General features: G+C 30.0%; 1 protein-coding gene across 1 annotated transcript; it reads right to left on the reverse strand.

Moving 5' to 3' along the window:
- Window positions 1-173: 173 nt before the first annotated feature.
- LOC111696234 (homogentisate 1,2-dioxygenase) lies at window positions 174-15,717 on the reverse strand (the record flags this gene model as incomplete). Its single annotated transcript, XM_023465781.1, is given in 12 exon segments — window positions 174-280; window positions 1,226-1,317; window positions 2,677-2,770; window positions 3,098-3,178; window positions 4,917-4,957; window positions 5,253-5,355; window positions 5,806-5,893; window positions 8,794-8,834; window positions 9,128-9,232; window positions 10,255-10,361; window positions 14,518-14,621; window positions 15,647-15,717. Coding segments are annotated over 11 exon segments (961 nt in total), but the record flags the coding sequence as incomplete, so codon positions are not given.
- Window positions 15,718-22,432: the final 6,715 nt, after the last annotated feature.

Here is a 22,432-nt window from a genome sequence, read left to right on the forward strand (position 1 = left end):
CTGCAGTCCTTCAATTATCATACAGGGAAATTTTCATCTTTCTAAACATCCCAACGAATGATTTGACAGGTTCTTTTATAAAAGAATTTATTCGCTCTTACTGGAAAATTATACACTGTAAGAAACGTCTCATTGTTATCAAATAAACTACACAACATCTAATTAGTTATTACCTACTGACCACCTAGCTGGGAAAATGACAAAGTCTGCAACAGCTGTTCCAGGTTTATTGCTAGGGCAGGTCAACACAGTGAATATACTGGGGTCAACATGATCAAAACTAAAAATAAGTAAAGGTAAAAAACGGATTACTCTCATCATATTCTAATTTGCAAATCCGTTAATCTTTTCAACCTGATATTCTAGGCTTTTTTATGTTTCTCCCCGTAAATACTGCTATTATTTAATAACAAAAGTCATTAATCACTGTCAGTATGCAAAGATAAATGAATTAGATATCTTAAGTTTAAAAAGCATAATTAGGTTCTTTGCAGTATGGCGTTATTTAACTTGATAAATGTAAAGTTTCAACAATTTACCGTGAAACTATTAAACTAAGTTTTACGAGGATTGTAAAATTAAGTCAAAATTCACTTTATTATTGTTAGATTATTAATTCTAAATCTAATATGTTGTTTAAATAATTTAAAGTAGAAAAGACACAGGGTTACCCACAAAGGATAACACTTTAGAAAAGTCTTGGTTTACAGCAACTTGAAATGTGTTACTTTCTTTGCCAAATCAAGAAGAAAACCCAGCTGTAAGACAAAAGACTAAATTCAAACTTCAGATCATTTGAAATTCAACCTTCAGATCGTCTGAAATTCAACCTTCAGATCATGTGAAATTCAACCTTCAGATCACTTGAAATTCTAAGTTTTAGGTCATCATCAAAGTCTTAACTTTTGAGATCAACCTTGAATTAAAGAAAATGAGTTTTTGCCACAAACTCAAATTTTATAATCCCTATATCTTTGCAACCTGAAGGTGTAAACCTATGATATTTAAAACTTAGATTATGTGATCTAACAGAATTCATATATAAAGTCTACACCTTTGGGTTGCAGAGATATTGAAGTTAGAAAATCAGAGTTTGTGGCAAAGACTGAATTCCTTTTTAACAACTTTATATCTAAGTAAAAGAAGCTTTGACTGTACATTGTAATTAAATTTTGCATAATTTTGTATTTAACTTCTTAGTACCATGTTCAATTAGTAGAATCACCTGACTGAGTTTATAGTGCAGAAGTTTGCTAAATCGTATTTGTATGGAGCATAGTTGCCGTGCCATCCAACCACGTCAAAGGGAGAATGATCCTGAAACAATTTAAAATAAAGATAAATTTGAATTCGGCTGCTGAAGTTCAAATTGTTGTCTATTTTAAAGGGAGTGTTCTCAACAAATTTTTAAGGGGTTAAATCCGAACCGAATTTGGATTCTATCAATATTAATTTTGCTTCTGTCTGTGGATTGGAGGAAATGTTGAAAACGGTTAATTTCTTTCTTTCCGTTGCGCTCAAAGGAAGGTTTGAACAATATTTTTTTTTTGATTGAAAATGTCATTTTTTAATAAAAATCCACGAAATTAATTGTGTCTTTGCCACAAACTCTCTTTTTTTATTTCAATATCTTTGCAACCCAATGTCGCAGACCTCAGATATTTCAAACTTTAATTTAGTTATATCGAATAATTTCAATTTGAAACACAATCAGGTTGCAAAGATAAGGGATTCAAAAATTTTAGTTTGTGACAAAGACTCATTGAATATTTTAAATGTAATGATCAAGTCCTTTGTAAGGTTAGCTAAAAATATATAGATGGCGGCAAAGAGTTTTGTTTACTCTTATATTCCCTAATTTGGCGGCAAGATGCTGATAAGATAATTCAATTGTCTCTTGTATGGTCAGGACTCTGAATAAGGTGAAAACATATTGTGTTGGTTACCTAGCTAGTAACTTATAATTTAGGAAATAATAATAGTCGACTCTTGATTAATCAAGAATATACAGATGAGGTTACAAAATTAAATTTTGTTCAAATAATCTTAACATTAAATAACGATGGGGGGGGGGGTTAGAGACGAAAAGCTACACTTAATCAGCTACATATTAGAAATAACTCTTCAAAAAGAGGATGATTGACCATACTTGATCATTCTTCCTAGAAATGATTAATGTTTCTATTCTAGCTGAATAAGTTAATGTCATACAACATTTTAAAACATAAAAAAATACCATAGTTTAGATTTGTACAGAATATAAAGAAGAAAATTCAGAATGAATAACATATTAATTTATAAAATCTATTCAAAGTTCATTTGCATATCACTTGCAGTAAGAATACAATAAAAGTATTTTTGTCCTTTTAGAGCAACTTCTCGCATGGGACGAATGTTTTGTATTTCTTCCATTTATTACAACTATAAAAATAAAACATAAAAGAACATCAACCCAAGAAAATTCTAACAAAGTACTATTATAATGTATATAAGCATATATCATTATAATGCAAAAAATTGGTTTTCAAACCTATTGCAATCTTGTATAACCTTATCCCGCGCGATTTGGCTAGTTTTGTCTTATATATATTCATGAGAACCTTTGATTTAGCCCTTAGAGAAAGGGGAGTTTGATAAATGTCCCTGGCCAACTTTTCAAATGAAATATAAAAATACCTGAATAGCCTGGAAGAGATGTCCTTGATATTTGTTTACAATTTTAAACTCTGCGGTACGATTCTCAAACCAAGCAACTGGAGTCAAGAAATCTCTAAAGATAAATTCAAATATAATTAAAGATCTAAGTTAAAAATAATCAATGAATAGCTGAACGTAGTTGAAAAACGTTGAACCACTTCTTCTGAACTTGAACTGGTCCTACTGAGTACAAGTTTAACTACTTAATATTCTCTTCTAAATGGTTCATTGTGCCAGGGCCAATAGAGCAGAAATTGCGGTTTTACACTCTTTTTTACTTTATATCACTTAAATATTCTCTTCTCTATGAATAAATACCTAGCTAGATGAACTATACTTCTCGGCGTTAATCATTAAATAAAGCCTCCGCTTTTGTTCTGTTATATTATATATTTAATACCTTGGATTTGCCAGACCATTGGCTCCTATGGGTCCAAGATTTGGGAGAACAAAATGGTTGTCAAACACCTCCAGTATGTACCAAAAAAAGGATAAAAAATCAGTCAAAAGTTCAAAATTTGAAGACTTAAAATTTACCTAAAATAAACCCTCAAGAAAAAAAAAATAATCAAAACATTTAATCATATAAAATGTTTTGAAAAGTTATAGATTTAATAATGATAATATTTAATATATAAGTGCAACTTGAAATTAATCGCTTTTCGGTCTGTAATTTAACAATCTTTAAATTTGGATTGAAAGGCAATGCTTGCTGGGAAAAAAACGTTAATCTTGACATTAATCATTGAATTAATCTGAAAAAAGGTTTTCAAAAGTTTTTGTAAGTTTTTAAAAGTTTTCAGAAGTTTACAGAAACTTAGGATTCTGAAGAGACAATAGGAATGAACTTTCCGGCTTTGGGGGAATTGTTGGAGAGGGGGGTATGATAATATAGATTTTTATTTTTCAAGGTGGGAAGGAGAAAGTAAGGGAATATCATAAACTTGAAAATTAATGAAAATATAAAAGTAGATGTGTACCAAAACAAGACCGAAGCCGTAATTTCAAGTGAACCTTAAAGGGACTGTTAGCGACCTATAATAGTTTTGTTTTTCGAGAAATTGATAAAAACCAGTGTCAAAGTTATACAAAAACTCATATGTACAAAATATAGCCGATGGAGCCATGTGACCAGATACTTAACGGCCATTGGTGAAAATTCTGGTCACGTGACAATTATATCACAATAAATTTTATTTAAAATGACTAAGTATTATATTCAAATTAGGAGAATACCTAAAGTTTTGAGGCACTTCTGGGTTATCCTAATTTTCAGATTTATTCCGTATTTGCTGAATATGATTTGCTTAAAACTTTGATTCATATACAATATAACATATGTATATGAGTTTTGGTATAATTTTGACACAGTTTTATAGATTTCTAGAGACATGAACATCAGATAGAACTAATATTGGTAGCCATCAACTCCTAAAACTTTTAAGCTTCAGCCTTTACCCACTTTCATTTTACCTAAACAGTCCCTTTAAGAATTCTCAGATATTGATCAGATTAACTTTTGTCCGATCCAGAATCACGGAGTTATCTTTATTTTTCTCTTTGAAAATTTAATTATCTTGTAATAGTTTCAAGGGCACATTTGAGAATCGGACAGAAAACTGGGTTGACTTTACATTGTTGCAAATCGCATTGCCTTAGGCATTGATTTTACAATTTTGTTGTCATGGACAATAGAAAAGACATGTACATTTTAAAATTACAAGATCTTTTTAGCTTCAGTTTAAAAAAAGTAATGGCAAAATTCGTTTAAATTCTTGCACCCTTTGGATCACTGTGTGTTGGACTGTCATTTATAATATAAAAAATGCATGGAAAATATGTCAATTTTAGATGTTTGAAAATCAATCAAATAAAATCGATAAAATCTGCAAAATTTTGAGTTTCAACAAGAATAAAAATGTAATATTGAGCAACATTTATAATTATAATTGTCAGAAGGAAAGACCCGAAAAGCTACTATATATAAATAACGAGTAGTCTTTGTTTTGAGTGGGTTTCTTTTTTTGTTTTGAGTGGGTTTCTTTTATAGTTAACGACCCCAAAACAAAGGTAATTTGCTCCTCATTTTATCTTTTTTTTTATTTTTATTTATACAATTTTGAAAAGAATTATTTTTATTATTGTTGTTGGAAAATTTTGGATTAAACGGTGATTAACTTAATGCACTAAACCTTGTAATTGCTTGTTTTTTTACTTACCCTCGAGATGGCCCAGAAACGTTAACACTAAATCTGATTCCCTAAAAATCAAACGCTGTAAACTAACTTCGACATTGATTTATGAATTAATGGAAGTGCTGTAAAGTTAAATAAGTGCTATAATTAATTATGATTTGATGTCCAATCTTAATATTTTTGGCCAATTCCCAGAGAGACCTTTTAAAATTATGAATAATAATAATAATGAAAAAACTAGTTTTTCATTGCACTTTTATGTTTTTTATTCAAGTTATCTTTGCAACCCAATGTCAATTTTAAAAATCAGAAAGCTTACATAATTGATTTCAAAATTCAATTGTAATTTAAAAACTATACCTGCTGGATAACACATATTTGGTTTGGATTGACTTTCAGCTTTCCAAACTCAGTTGTAATATCAAGTTCTCCTGCTTGGGGCACTACCAGCATATCTCCATCACTAGACAATTAAAGATGAAAAATATATATTGAATTTTATGAATAATAAACAGAAGTTAAAATATGTCTGGCTGGTTATAATACTTCTGTAATAAACTGTCTGCTTCACGAAAGAGTATGTTGTTCTTTCCATGTTTTACTTTTTTCTATACATTAGGAGCTTGGATATTAAACATTATTAATTTTTTTAAAATATGGTTTCTCAGTTTCGACCCAAATATTTGTTTTTGCTTAGTATCAAAACTTACTGAAAGCATATGGAAATACGAATTTATTCCGTACTTGCAGTACAATTACATTCTATTGAATGATCCCGTTTAGTGAAAATTATGTGTACTGTACGTGTGAAACACCCTTCACGTGATCATCTAATTTATTTAATACATTTTTGAAACATACAAATAATAGAATTCCTAAATTAAAAATCTTCATAAAGCTTGTTCGTGTTTACCTGTTGTAAAAAGCTTTGTCTACCATGTTAGAATTGCAAACGTAAACATGAACAGTTAATCCAGTTCTAGTTCTAGAATCACCAGCACCTACAAATTTGGATATAAATATAGTTTTTTTGCTTTGTATCCCTTTGAAAAATTCAAATCAGATTTGTTACATTTTTTTTACTTAATTACATAGTGGAAAAGATTTACTCTGACAAAAGATATTCATCTTACCAAAAATTGACTTGTTGTTTAGCTAAATCGAAAGTTTGGCACCAATGTTTTAATATAGACTACTGGGTCATCAAAAAATTAAGCCGTGTTGACATTATTAGGATAAAAACAAACAAAACAAACAAAACTTAATAGATAAATTGCACAATGAACTAGACAGAAGAACTTCAAATTTAAATTTGTACTCGTTTGTGACCTCGTAACTCCTCTACTATTAAAAATTGTTGTGCTGCATTTAGCAGCACAACAATTTTTTAGTCTCATTTACATTGGTTGGTGTAAGTTAACTTATCAACACGAGAAGTGATTATTGCCAACAAACAAATTTCTATTGTCCGTTCAACTTACATTAGTTTGGCGTGATTGACGAATGTTCTAGTTTTAGAGGAAAATACGCACATAATACTCGAAAACCCTAGTATTTTCTGCAAGCAAATTTTATCTTTTTTTCAAATGATTTATATTTATACTTTCTGATTAGCTCTGTAAATCGTAATTTAGAGCTATTAACGATCCAATATTATGTTGCACACCCGGATAAAGCTGGAAGATAAATCTTTAGACACAAAACTCTTACTAATTACTTTGCTCAGGGAAAGTTAGAAGTTCAAAGTTGAACCATATTCTTGAGATAAATTTTATTTTTTTTTTTGCCAAAAAATAGAAAAAATGACAGAAATGCAATAACTATTTCTAACACTGTTATTTTTGGTTATAAAGTTTTTGGAAAGAAATTTTCTCTTTATCGAGAAGGCGAGAACCATCGAGATATAGAAAACATTAAAGTCCAAAAACTTTATAGAACGTTGTGCTCAAAATAAAAGTGTTTTTTTTATAAAAAAAAATTGTCTTTTTAAGAGATTTTCAAAAATAAACTATTTGTCATATTTATCTTTAAACCTACGAATTTAGATTAAGGGGGGGGGGGCTAGCGTATCCTAGTTTTCAAGTACCAAAGCAGGGATAGGGGTAATTAATCATCATAACTCCTCGTTTTAAAGAATTATTTAAAAATGTGGATTCAGACGTAGACCAGAAGGGATATGTTAAACTAGTCAGGCAAAATGCGCCAAAACATAATTTTATCGTCTTTTCTATTTCATACTTTTAGTTGGCATATGCATTTTTGATGAAAACGTGCACAAGACATATTAATAAAAATACAAAAACAGAAAACCGAACGCAGTTAGTCCAGGGTGCTATCTAAAGTACTAAAATTTGTATTACGTTTTTTTCCTTTTTGAAATCTATGTACCATTTTCAATCAATGAAATAAGGACGTCATCACAAAATTTGAAGTTTTCCGATTTGGCTTGGTTGAAAATATAGGAATCAAGATAATATAAAAAGTCAAAGAAAAACTTGTTGTTTTTCTTTATGAAATAACAGATGCCAGAATAACAAAAAGGAATACATTGATAAGAATCTATTTATCTGGTTCTATTGTATTTTATTAAAAATGTGACCATGGTTTACCATGAATTTCTTAGCTAATATCATTCTTCACATTGTTCCTTCACTGCAAAAAAAATGCTATTGAATTCAACGGGAAAATCACAGTTAGCTATATCGCACACTCTGTGCGATATAATAATAGCAAATGTTGATAAATCGCAAAATATGTTTGTTAAAGGAAACAAAGATATCTAACTGTAAATTTCCTGTTAAATGTTACAGATAGAAATATCTATTGGAGCAATAGCTGTTTTTTTTGGAGTGAATTGAATTTTAGATCGTTATAAAGAATTTTCTCTTTAAAGGTCCTAAGGAAATCACATAACGTGGTCGGAAAACAAAATTAACAGCTTCTATCTCTAACAAGTTAAAGCTATGTGGCGAACTCAAAACTGTCATATTTTCCTCAATTTCGAAAAATTAAAAAAATTTAAACCACTAGAAATTCAAGGCGCTTCGCGCCCTTCTTTCTAGCCTTAGAGGGCGCTTTGCGCCCATCTCCTAAATTAATTGTGAACATGTTCTCTTTGTGTACATCGTAAAACAAAACAAAAATAATTCGCGGATTTTCACAAAAATTTCGCGGATTTTCAAAATTTTAAAAAATTTAATGACGATCGAATTTTGATGGAGACAAATATTTGAAATTTTGATGATTCATAAACCTTCCCTGGAGTCCCTAGATGTTCCACAAAAAATTTAAGCCCGATCGGTTCAGCCGTTTTGACGTTTATTGGATACAAACAGACAAACAGACAAGCCAAATACCTTACATAGCATTTTTTGGGTCACCTTGTTTGTATCCTTGCAATCCAATGGTGCACACTTTAACATTTCAAGCTTAAAATATTTAATCTAACAGAATTTTTAGTTTGACATATCAAAAATAGGTAACATCGGGTTACCAAGATATAAATAAAATATTAAATAAGTTTTGTGGCAAAAAATCAAAGTTTGTTGTAAAAACACAGTTTCTTTATTTTTACCATTTTTTAAATCGTATAACATATTGACACACTGCATAAACTTCAGATGTGCCAAAATAATCTAAAAGACTTATTTTTTTCTCTCAATGACATTATTTTTTTTCCCAGAGTACGTAAATATACCTTGGTTGAAATAGTGGCGGTGTAATTTTTTAATATTTCAAAAATTACTTCGGAGAAATGTAAAAATTATTTTTCAAGTGTTTTTAAACATTAGTGTTTTAGTTCTGTTCTTATCTCTAATTCTCATAAAACAACGACCAGTCATTATTTAACGTTTTTTTGCAACAATCTAAAGTTTTTATTATAATTATTTTTGATAATAACCTGCAATAGTTCGTAGACCATCAACCCAATCAGTTTTCTCACTTAACGAAAAATCAATTTTTTGGATTAAAAAATTGATATTTTTTTATAAAGAATTGAATATTTTGAGATAAAGAATTAAAGAATCTTTAATAAAAAATTGCTCATACATAACCCAATATCTAAAAGAAAAGTTAAACATTTTTTATATTATATTATAAAGAATTAAAATATTATGGAAGACGGAATTTGGTTGGCAAATTCCGTAAGAATTAAAATAATTTTGCATGGTCTTTTTTAATCAATTCTAAGGCGATTTGGAATTATTTTCCATACTTTTATTGAGATTTTTTTCCTGGGAATATCGAAGGGGTTCCATCTAAGCTGGTTTGGGTTTGGGAGTTGCTCATTCCAATTACAGGATACATAAGGGTGCGCATATGTTGAGAATGGAGTGTGCCTGAAAAAAAATATCATTCACCTTGCTTGAAAATATTGATTAACCCTATCCCTGCTGGGGTACTTGAAAACCAGGATATGCTGGGGGGGGGGGGTCAATTTGCCCCCCCCCCCTCTAAATCCCATGTTTTATGTCCAAATATGACAAATGATACATCATTAGAAAGCTCTTGTGCTCTACTTTTAGAATCTGCAGCAAAAAAAATTTGCAAATTTGCAAAAATTGAATTTTTTATCGCAAATTCAAGTTATATAGTAAAAATGTTTGAAAAAGAAAAGTTGTCCAAAAAATGAAAAATTATACATTTTTGAAAAGCCCTTGACCATGCCATTTCAAATATGGAAAAAAATTTGCAAAAATTTAAATAACCTGATGTTTGCAAAAAATTTGCAATTTTTTTCGCAAGTGGGTCAAAACAAAGATTTAGTTTGTTACAGGCAAAAACAGTCATTCAGGCAGTGTGCCTGAGGACTCAGGCAGTTAGTATTAAAGCCCGATTTTAGGCCTAAAGGGAGGGCTTTGGGTATGTAAGAAAAGTCAGAAAATTTCAACAGCCTCAGACCAATGATTTTTGAGTTATGTAAAAAAAACTACAGGGGGGGGGTAAAATTGACCCCCCCACAGCAGGAATAGGGTTAATGAAAAAAATAATTGCTTTGATTTCTTAGATCTTTGATTTTCCAAATTGTGATAATCAAAAAGTCGAAGTCAAAAATATGATATTGTTACATCATCAGATTGCAAGATATAGTGAAAAAAATTGAGTCTTTGCCATAAACTCTGAGTTTCTAACCCTTATATCTTTGCAACCCCGTTTGCTTAGGATATTTAAATTATGCTAGATAGTAGATAAATCAATTATGGTAGATCAAATAATCTAATTTTGAAATGTCAAAGGTTAGAAATATGAGGTTTCAAATATATGAGGATTACAAAGCTTGGGTTTGTAGCAAAGACTTAATTTCTTTTCTTTTACAAAGTTTTTTGAAAATTAACAAACAAAAAATTTGCTAAAAAATTACTTTGCACTGGGAAGGATTCTGTAGAACCAAGTTCTCTGATTTGATTCACGAGGAGCAGTAAAAGCGGTTCCACTCAATTGTTCTGCGTAAAGACCGTAAGCACATTTCTAGAATAATGTAAAATTAAAAGCCGAAATTGAAATTTGAGCCGCGGCTTAAATTTGAGACAGGCTCAAATAAAATTGTATTCAAGATTTAAGCCGGCGCTCAATTGAAACCGGTTCTTGGCGGATTTGAGATGTGTCTCAAATTCATTAAGTTCGAACACAGGGTTTGTAAATGAGTAAATTTTGAATATCTACTAATCTACGCGATGTTAAGAGAATTTTACCAAGGGGTTCCCAAGTCCCATGGTTAAGTAAAATTTTTATTTTCCCGAAAAAGTAGTTGTACACTATTTTATCGCCTTCTGAGATGAAAATGCGCATATTTTTCACTGAAAACTTCGCAGAACGGATGATTATTTAATTAATTACATTTATTTAATTACATAACTCTCCCAAGGAATTTAAAGTAACTTAACCTCACTCTGTTGGGGAATCATAGGTCGGTAATGTTGATCAAAGGGCGTTATAAAGTATAAATGTCTATTTATTTCTCCGTCATGACACAAGAAAAACCATAGCAATTTGACTCAAATTTTGATTAAAGATATACAAAATTTTAGTTTAAAACTTATTAGTTGAATTAATTAACTTTTTTGGGGAAAAGTAGTTTCCAAGCAAAGCTGGGTTTTCACAATTGTATATTATACAGGGTGGCCCAAAAAACAGGGATGTGCTGTTGTACATTTTTAAAATTTAAGCAGGGGTCGTTAAAGCAATCTTTTTGTCATTTGATGTTTGACTATTTGGCGTAAAATTATATGGACTGTTTGAAAACCTCTCTGTTTACTGTACACAGTTAATAATTTGCAATATTCTATCTATATCTATATTGCACAAAGAGAAAATAATTTACTTAGAAATTATGATTATGAATACTTGATAAGAGTACTATAATGGTTTTGTTCCGAGGTTTAATTTAAAATCTCCCAATTTGATGCCATGCAAAGCTATTTGCAATCAAAGCTCTTTTTAGTTTTCTCTTCATAGAGTTCTAGGTTTAGGACTAAGGGGGTTTGGCAATATGTAAATAATTTTTTTTTCTGAAAAATATTGGTAATAGTCAACAGGGGATTTTCGAATAATCGAAACCGTTTTACACAAAATGAAAGGATCTTATGTCAAAATCTCACTTCAACGACCTCTCTAAATTTAAAACCATATTCTAGGGTACAATTCTAATTTTTTTTTCGGCTACACGAGCCGAAAAACCCTAATCCTTGTTTTTGGGCCACCTTGTATGTAAAGCAAGTTTCTTGCCCCAGTTCCGGGAAGGTTAAAATAAAGTTACCAGCGGGATGGAAACAGATTCCGTAATTTACGCGCATATTTTTCATTTAGTCGCAAATCACACTTTTGTGCGCTTTCTTTATCCTTATTTAAACAAACTTATCGAAAATTTCAGGTTTGTGCGGAAAGGAGTTCTAAAGAAAATACGCAATTAATGTACCCAGTATTTTTTTTAATGAAATTGTGCATCATTTGCACCTGTTTTACAAAGATTCAGCCTGCTTATAAACAGTCTCATCAATTTCTAAAACAGGGTTGGCTTTGAAGTGTGGCAACGCCCTAAGATTAGATTTTACCGATCTATTAGCTCCCTTATGCTTTTCTGTAGCCCTTTACATGTACATTTTAGCACTGTTAAGCACTTGTTGTTAGCTTTGGTTTTTTAGAAGTAATTGGCAAAATTCTCAACAATTTAAGCTTGAGAGTGTGAGACCATTAAATCGTATGGTTCTTATAAAAATTCATGCAAAAATTCAATGAAAAATTAAAAAAAAATATAGACTTTTTCATCTTTAAATATTCATAGTTTGGAAATTGAATGATAAACTTTAAAAATTTTAACAAAATGCAATGTGTTACATGAAAAAAAAACTATTTTTGAAATTTAATATTAATTTGCATTTTGAATTTATATTTTACTATATATATAACTTCAGGATATTAAACCACATGCACAATTGCCCAGGAGGGGGGGGGGGGTTGCACAGCTGTGGTATTTACGAGGTTTTATTATTCTGTACTCTGTGATTAGTCCAACCTCTTAACTTTACTATGTCACGTAACATGATTTTCCTTCTTTTTATGTTTAACCATTAAATTGTATTATCAAGTACCGAGGTTTTAACAAAAAAGGATCAATGTATGCAATTCATAAATGAAAACGTATTTTTATAAAATTTTCAACATTTCTTAATTCTAAAAAACGATAATACTTTGCTCTTTATCTTTATGTGTAAGCTGTTTATATTTATTATTATGACTGCGGCAGTCACAAAGATGTCAGGCCAAAACCATATATATGTACTTCATTCTTAGGTAAAAAATTTAAATTGTTTAAACTTAAAAAAATCGTAAAATTGTGTATTTCTTAATTGATGGTCCAACACTTTTTTTTTAAGGTTAGGAACCATGTTGAATTGTAACTTTTAGTGACCCTCGATTTTAGGAGGGTTGGCTCAACGATATCCTTTACACATGAAAAATGTAAATTTTTCCATTGTCTCTAAAGCATTAAGTGCTTAAGTCACTTTTGTATTGAGAACCACAAATGAAAAAAATTAAATTATCACTTTTCGAGCACAAAACCATGAATATTTAATTTATTTATTTAATTTATTAATTATTTATTAATTTAATTTATTTAATTTATAATTTAATTTATCAGACAAAGCTTTCAAGGGTACTGTTGTGAATCAGACTTATCACAATATCAATTAAGAGGGTCACTTGATATTGCGTTATCAGTCCCGATAACTTGAATTACCTATTAAACCTTTAAGAAATCCTAATTTTTATTATTTAATTTCAACTCAAAATATATAAGATCTCCCAAAAAAAATTTGATGATCAAGGGTTAATAAAGGAAAATTATTACTTTAAAAACAAATGTTGTGATTTTATTATGAAGCTTTGTTACACAAAAAATGTAGTTACTTTTGTGCTTTGACAAGATAAAATTTGGCTTTTGTTAAAGTAAGTTATGCCATATAAGCGAAGTTATCTGAAACAAATGTATGGATAAAAACTGACAACTGTTATGATTTCTGTTTATTTTGAAATATTTGTTTTATTCAAAATATGATATTTCAATATAAATATTATTTTGGAAAGTTATTTCTCGATTTTTTCAGGTATTATCAAATTTTTCTTACATTTTTGAAAATTATGCCGTTATCATCCTTTCTTATTTTTAATTTTTTTCTAATAAGTAATAATTATTTGTTTTGTATTGATAACTCGCCTTCTTTATCTACATAATCAATTGAAAACGGATCACAATGTATTCTATTTTAAAAATGTTCAAGTTAAGATACAAAAGGAAAATATTTATTTATTTTTAAATGCAGAAGAATTGAATTAATGCAAATCTCAAGTTTTTTTGTGAGGAGTGCCATTGTTTATTATGATTGAAAGCCCCAGACACTAATTTTTTTAATACATCGAAACCTGATATTGCAAACCTTTGATATTTTTAATATAGAAATGATGATACAGCTTATTTAAAGTTGAAAGAATATCAGGTTGCATAGATGTATGAATTATAAAGAGTTTGATGCAAGTAATCAGTGCAAAACTATAATCATAATTTAGTTTGATAAAAATAAATTTTTTATGTAAAAGTCTCAAGGATTGTGTGCTTAATGGAAAACAATATTATAATTAAGCTTAGAATTAAGTTGTTCAATATTTAATCTATAGTTAATCCTTTTATCGACATTTACAAGGCTTTAAAACCCACATTGAATCCGTTTTATCGAGTATCAAAAAAAAACCTGTTCTCTAGGAAACACCTAATTGTATAATTAGAATAGAATATAATTTAGATTTTAATTTTTTTAAATTTGATATTATGGAGTTTGTATTTCAGAAGTTTTTATTTTCAGGAGTTTGTCTCGTCAGGAGTTTTTCTCGTCAGGAGTTTGTCTTTTCAGGAGTTTGTCTTTCAGGAGTTTGTCTTTCAGGAGTTTGTCATGGCGCCCCATTTTAGAGATAAACAATAATATAAAGAGATATATATAGAAGATATATATAAGAGATAAATCAATGATCAGACAAATGCTTATCGGCACTGTGAATCGGCTATGACCCTCTATAAATAAAAGTTTGCTTTAAATTTTGTCCGAAGTCCCTTTCATGTATGTTATCATACCTGGGGGTTATTTTGTCCTTTAGGAACTGCCCCTGGACATCTTGGATCCTCGGATTCAAACTCGTTTCCAAACCCTGACTGATACTTGTAGTCTGACGTCATTTCTAAAATTTATAATTAAAAATTATTAGTTACTTTTTATTTATAAGGTTTGGTATGGTAATTTGTTGAACAAAGACGTGACATATACATTTTAACGAAGTAAATACCGAAGATAAATTTTTTTTGAAGTATTGGAATATACAAAAATAGCATACGTTAAAATGTTAACCCCTACTTGCTTAAGGGTTGATAGTATTTTTTTTTAAATCGAAAAATCAAGCGTTTTTCGTTTAATTTTTTATTTTTCTAAACATCTAGCATCTAGCATCGATTTTTAGAAAAAAAGACTTTGGGTCTAAACTAACGAACCATTAGTTTTGAACTTTTTAAAACGATCGGTATTAAAGATCAATCCCTAATTTTTCATTCATCCAATATAAAATGTTTACGGAAAGTGTATTTGATTTAGACTAAGATCACTTAGGACTATATCATTAACATTATACATGCATTATGAATATCATTATGATTATCATTATGACTATCATTATCATTATCATTATCATTATCATTATCATTATTATTATCATTATCATTATCATTAGCATTATCATTATCATTATCATTATCATTATCATTATCATTATTATTATCATTAGTATTATCATTATCATTATCATTATCATTATCATTATCATTATCATTATCATTATCATTATCATTATTATTATCATTAGTATTATCATTATCATTATCATTATCATTATCATTAGCATTTTCATTATAATTATTATTATCATTATAATTATCATTATCATTATCATTATCATTATCATTATCATTATCATTATAATTATCATTATCATTATCAGTATTATTATCATTAGTATTATCATTATCATTATCATTATCATTATCATTATTATTAGCATTATTATTATAATTATTTTTATCATTATAATTATTATTATCATTATCATTATCATCATAATTATAATCATTTTTTTTACTATTATCTTTATCATTATTAGTATGATTATCATCATTATTATTATTCTGACTTAAAACAAATAAAAGAATGTTTTACTGATTGAGTTGTTATGAAGTTGGGTTATTATGAAGCACTGTCTACATAAATGATCTGAACCTCTGCTGTATCTCTAAGATCAAGAAATTCTACTTTTCTCCTTCTATCTTTCTATCTTCAAACCTTGTTGATCCTAGCTCAGGCAGAAGGTAGGAGTGGGCAAACATGTGTTTTTAGAAAACGCAAATTAAAAAATATTATAAAAATTCAAATAAATAAAATATGAGTATATACGAATGCATCGAATAGAATTCAAATATTTAGGTTGTAATGAATGATTAATTTTTAATTCAATTGAATTATTTACGTTTTGAGTGCAATAATTCAACTCCATGGGTTTGTATCACACCGGACTAACCAGAGTGAGAAGCATTCGGTTTCTTCTACTTGAAATCAAACGTGTTTTGGTCTATAATTCAACAATCATTTACTTTACGGATTTGTTGTTATTATACTTTTTCATTCAAAATGCATATGCCGACAAAAAAGTATTTTAGAAGAACGACTAACAAATTACGTTTAATGGGTCAAATTGTGATCGAAAGTCACAGCTTTCTGGAATATTGACAGAACCATTAAATCCACTTGGTATGGGTCCTACGCTCTTGGGTAGAAGACTTTCTCATTTAATTTTTCTGTTCAAGTAATGCATTGAATATCAATGTTTACAATTTTGAAAACTAATATATCAATTGCAAGGTTTCTCTACAGAGTAACATATATATGTAACATAAGAAAATTTATTTGAAATATCAGAATTAAACACATTAAAATCTAGAAAAACGACAATAAGTTCTATCATAATGGAAAAAAACATGGTGTCCAGGGTACCATTGTGAATCAGGCATTGCCATCTTTGCATGGAGGCCGGAGGTTCACTATACATTACAATTGGGTGGCTGTGTGTAAAATCTGATATCGCTAGATTACTGAAGTTAAACACACTTGTCCGTAGCCCTTGAAAGGATTGATGTCCAGGCTGGTGTTCACGGGTTTGATTTCCGCACTTCACACACACCTATAAATTCTAGAATATCTGAAGCTAACATCTGGTCAAACAGTTATGATCACCTAACGTCTGTAGGAGGACAGAGGGGCGGCTGTAAACAAATTTTGCTGCGAAAGGGTGATGATGAAGATAAAAAAAGGTGGAAAAGCGGAGAGAGTCTATGGTTGCAATATAGGTACCTGATTGTACCCAACCAAACCTACAAATGATTGGAAGAAATGAGTGAGATTCCAGTCTGTATACCTCTGCCTATCATTTTCCTCATGGAACCGCTCGGACACATTCTAAGGGTTTTACTGTAATTAACAAAAAGGTTGAATTTCTATATTTGTGGAATTCTTCAACAAGAATATTTGAAATTTTTCGCATTTATTCGCTAAATTTTCACATTTCTTTTTTCGCGAAAATTTCGTTTTTCGCAAGACAGATAAAAGCGAAATTTCGCTAAAGTTTTTGCATTTTTTGCGAGCGAACGAGATGCGAAAAATGAAAAAAGTTTCGCGAAAAATGCGAAATTTTTGCGAAACGATTTTTCCATTTTCGCTGCAAACTCGACTGGTAAGACTTTGAGTCATCAAACCACACTCGCAAATTTCGAGTTTAAAAAATCGCTTATTGGGCTGCAGAAAAAGTTGTATGACTGCCAAATAAGCGTTTTTTTGTTGAAATTAAGTGTTTTTTAGTTTAATTTAGAGTGCAATATAGAATGACTAAAAACGGTCCCATCCCTAGCTGTAAGGCAAGACATTGAAGTGAGGGCCGAGGGGAAGCATTGCGAGGGAAGGGGAGGATAGGACTTACTGAATATTGTATTATTCTTCTTTCTCTCTTTACAAGATCCTTTTTCAAAGGATCTTTTCATTAGATATTCTTTAGTACTCTACAGTCTACAAATTCTCGAAGTATTTCCATTATTATATCCAAGAAAATATTCAAAGTTTTCTATAATATTGGTTCTTTTGTTCTTTTTCCAGTAATTTGTTAATTGTCCTGAATGCATGGCTTTATTGTTACACTTTAGTTTATCCCTAATATTATTACTTTTAAGGCGAGCTCCAGCTAATTTTATCAAATAAGTAAACAAACATTATAAATATTCAAATAAAAGATCCAATTTTTTAAAAAGGTTTCCAAGCTTTGATAAATCGTATGATATGAATAAGGAGGAATTGCTAACAATAATCAAATGGAACTGAATATTATCCTCAAACTCAAATATCCTGATCCTTATATATTTGCAACCTGATGCTGTTATCCTTTTATATTTCAAACATGTAAATTCTGCATAATGTAATGTAATTGTAATGCAATGCAATGTAAGTAATGTAATGTAAATATGTAATAAAGGTATGAAATAATATAAATTTTCAACCTCGAATTTTCTCTTCATATCTTAAGACCGATTTACTCTTTAAAACACTCAAACTTCTTCATTTTTTCATTGATAAGAAAAATCGCGCACACAAAAAAAGGTTATGCAAACGGTTGGTCGGTGCTTCAAAAAAAATAAAAAAGAGTAAGTAACTTTATTACTTTTTGAGGTACAGGTCTAAAATATTGAAATATTTTTAAAAATTTTTCTAAGGTACTTTATTATTTTCTAATTCTGTTTCCTAAGCACACATAACCAAAAAAAGGGTTATGCAAACGGTTGGTCGGTTCTTCAGAAAAATAAAAAAGAGTTAGTTTTTTTTTAATCTTTGAGATACAGGTTTAAAATATTGAAAAATTAATGTAGAAACAAATGTCACAATTTGTCCCAAAAAATATTTGAAAACCTTTTTCTAAGGTACTTTATTATTTTTTAATTCTGTTTCCTAGCACCCATAACCATTTAGGTTTGGGCTAGGGACATGTCTCACACTAAACATCTCTAATGTATTGGGTTACCCCATCATAATGCATAATTTATAGGTCATAATGTATAGGTCATGATGCAAAAGTATAGCGATGTATTTGATGCAAACAATAAGTTCCTTAATTAATTCAATTTTTAAGGCTGTTAAACATTTTAATTCCTTTCTAAAACAAATTCCCTCACTTCAGACATAACATCTGAGGGTTCTCCCTTACTGCTTGAGATCTCTGGCTTGCTGCCTGAAGACACTGCCTTATTTTACCCATTGTAGACGAAATCTGTATTTAGACATACTTTCATACATTTGATTTCAACTTCAGTGATTTGTAGTACTCTAACCGAAGAAATAATGGGTTTTAGTGGAGAGTGGGTATCACAATACGGAAATAGATGAGGATGGTCGGCTGTTGTATTCCTCCCCACCCCCTGGATAGTTCGAGGAGAGGGCACCTCCCCCTGTAATTTTTCTAAATTATATTAGGTTTGCCAGGCCTCCTCCAGGAAACAAGAAACAAGAACAGGTTAAATTTCCAGGGGGCAAATATTTATCTGGTTAAACTGCTTCTAAACTTTTGCGGTCTATCTATCTATCTATCTATCTATCTATCTATCTATCTATCCTTCTATCTATCTTTCTATTTATCTATATGTCTATCTATTTTTTATCTAAATATTTTTTTAAACCTCAGATAAAAATTTAAAAATTGTCGTGCTGTCTTATCCATCTTTCTTTATTAGTCGAAGGTTATCGATCTATTATCACATTAAATCTGTATGAGTGTTTGTTTCTTTGCTTGTAACCAATAAAAGTCAAAACAGCTGAACCAATAGGGTCAACATTTTTTGTGGTACCTCAATGAAGGTCAATGGAATTTAGAATTGAAAAAAATTGCCTTAACAAGTTTCGATTTTTAAAAATCAATGAAAAAAAATCGATAAAAAAACATCGAAGATGGATGCAAAGCGCCTGGAACCCTAGTATTTTTAATCTCTCTTTCTTTCTTTAGCATTAAAAAAAAATTACTTTTAACAATTGGTCAATAAATATAATTTCAACAACATTAAGTAAGAAATAATTTATACAATTATTTAGTTTCGCATTTTAAAATTTATTTCTGTGTCTATCGACGAGTTTTTCCAAAACGTTTCCAATTCATCCAATTGGTCCAGAATGCCAAATCAAAAACAGAAACTAGTGACCACAGATATCTGCAACAATAAAATTATTTGTCAACATTTTAAAAATAAAATTTCAAGCTGAAGTGCACATCCATTTTTGAAAATACAAGTTTCGTCTTTTTTTAGCCTTTGTTACCTCCTGGGTATCCATGGGTTCCCTAAAAAAATTCAACCCATTTGGTTTAGCCGATAGGCCAGCCATAGCTAACAAATATTATATTTATTTTGGTTCTCAGAATCGAACGAAACTCATTCGAATATTTCTAGAAAGGGGTAAGCACTAAGCAGACTACATGTTTTAGGTGGAAATCAAAATCTTCAAGTTTAAACCATAATCTTTAGATATATTTAACTTGGCTTGGCTTAAAAGCTAATAAAATAAAATGACAGAAATGCAAAATACGTCATTTTCAGTTAAAAAAATGTTTTGCTAATTCGTACAATTTTTTTTTGCAAAACTATTTTTTTAACTGAATCATGGACTTTTAAAGAGCTTCCCCAAATTATACAGTTTTGTAATCTTTATCTTTAATATTCCTACTAGGAGGTTTTAGAGTATTGCAAAGTACTGTATTTATTCTTCACAAAATTTAACAAGTGCTATTTCTTTTTTAAGGTTGCTGTAAAATGTTTTTAAAGTTGATTTGTTCAGATAGCAACAGAAAATAACAAAAATATTTTGTTTTTCGTTCCCTCAGACCTGAATGGTAATGACACGGTATCCAATACAACATCAGATACTCCATGTACAGCTTCTTGTACAGCCTCATTCACTTCATCGTACTCATTCTCCTGTACATAAACAAAAAGATGGATTCTATTGCCACATAAACAAAAAAATGAGTTCTGCTGTACATAAACATAACTTTAATTCTCTATATTCCTGGAGTGAAATCTATAAACAAAAAAATGGACTGCTTTATCCTCACAATTTCCCTAAAATATGATTTGAAAATAAATGACATTTTTCTAAGCTTTCAACTATAAATCTTATTACGAATTTTAAACAGAAATTGATTAAAGATTTTTATCAGCAGAACCAATGTTTTAATTCTAACATATGCTATGTTTGCAAAAGAATCAAAGAAAGCAAAGACGATTTTGAAAAGAATGACAAAAATGGTTAAAAAGAGTAAAAGATACAATCAAACATAAAGAATGCCAAAAATCGGAGGCAAATTCAAAAGATTCTTAAAAATGCCTGTTTTGTGAAAAAACGATCGTTTCGTTTTTCGATTTTTCTCGACGTTTTCTTAACGAAACGATCGTTTTTTTCAAATATCAAAACGTTACCATCCCTATGTGTAATGCATATATTTGGCTAAACAATATTGTTATGGACGGTGGCTGGTTTGTGATAAGAAATACTGCAGCGCAAAAATATAAATAATTTGTTTAAACAAATTTTCTAACATATTCTAGATTTTTAAAGCTCCCAGGCTATTTTCCTAACCATTAAAGTTATAGGTAAAATTTATATGGTAAAATAAAAAAATAGAAAACATAGCCCAATCTGGATAGGGTTAAAAATAAATAGGATATTAATGTAGATACATAAAAGATAATATCATCGTATGTTTTTCTTGTTGAAAATTGTATAATTGAAAGAATTCCTTCTGCAGAGAGAATTCACATCAAGTCACTTATGAAAATGCTTATTTTTCAGGAGAAAAACATTCAGACATTAATGTTTATAATAGATGAGCCAAAGCTTTCAGAGTATTTTACTCCTAGGAAATATCACTTTATAAATAGAGGGTCTCTTATATATACTATAATTAGTTGTTCATAGTCTATAGTAGTCCATAGTAAGTCCCAGGTCCATTAACAATAAATCCGTACCCTTCATAGTATTCAATATTTACTCTAGGTCTATAAACTCTAAATACTACCCGTCTATAAGAGTCCACGTAAGTCCTAAGTTCATAAAATCTAAATCCTACCCGTCTTTTGTAGTCCATAGGAAGTCCTAGGCCCATAAATTCTAGATCCTACTCGTCTATAATAATCCATAATAAGACCCAGGTTCATAAGCTCTAAATCTTACCCGTCTAATGTAGTCCATAATAAGTCCCAGGTCCATATAATCTAAATCCTACCCGTTAATAATAGTCCATAGTACATCCCAGGTCATATCAACTCTAAATCCTATTCCTATATATTATACCATAGTTGGTCCCAGATCAATCAAATCTTAGTTACTATGTCAACAGTAGTCATTTTAAGTCTCAGGTCCATAAGCTCTAAATCCTAATCCTCTAGTAGTCCATAGAAAGTCCCAGGTTCATAAACTCTAAATCCTACTCCTCTATTGTAGTCTATAGTAAGTCCCAGGTCCATAAACTATAAATCCTACTTCTCTATAGTAGTCCATAGTAAGTCCCAGGTCCATAAACTATAAATCCTACTTTTCTAGTAGTCCATAACAAATCCCAGGTCTATAAACTAAAAATCAAACACCTCTATTGTCGGCCATAGTAAGCCCCAGGTTCTGAAACTTTTAATCCTACTCCTCTAGTAGTCCATGGTAACTCCCAGGTCCATAAATATAAATCTTACCCCTCTATAGTTGTTCATTGAAAGTCCCAGGTCCATCAACTATAAGTCCTAATCTTCTAGTAGTTCAATTTAAGTCACAGGTCCAAACAATATAAATCCTACCCCTCTATAGTAGTCCAAAGTAAGTCCCAGGTTCATAAACTATAAATCCTACTCCTTTTGTAGTCTACAGTAAGTCCCA

Source organism: Eurytemora carolleeae, unplaced genomic scaffold (genome assembly GCF_000591075.1).
Source record: "Eurytemora carolleeae unplaced genomic scaffold, Eaff_2.0 scaffold12, whole genome shotgun sequence".
Classification (NCBI taxonomy): domain Eukaryota; kingdom Metazoa; phylum Arthropoda; class Copepoda; order Calanoida; family Temoridae; genus Eurytemora; species Eurytemora carolleeae.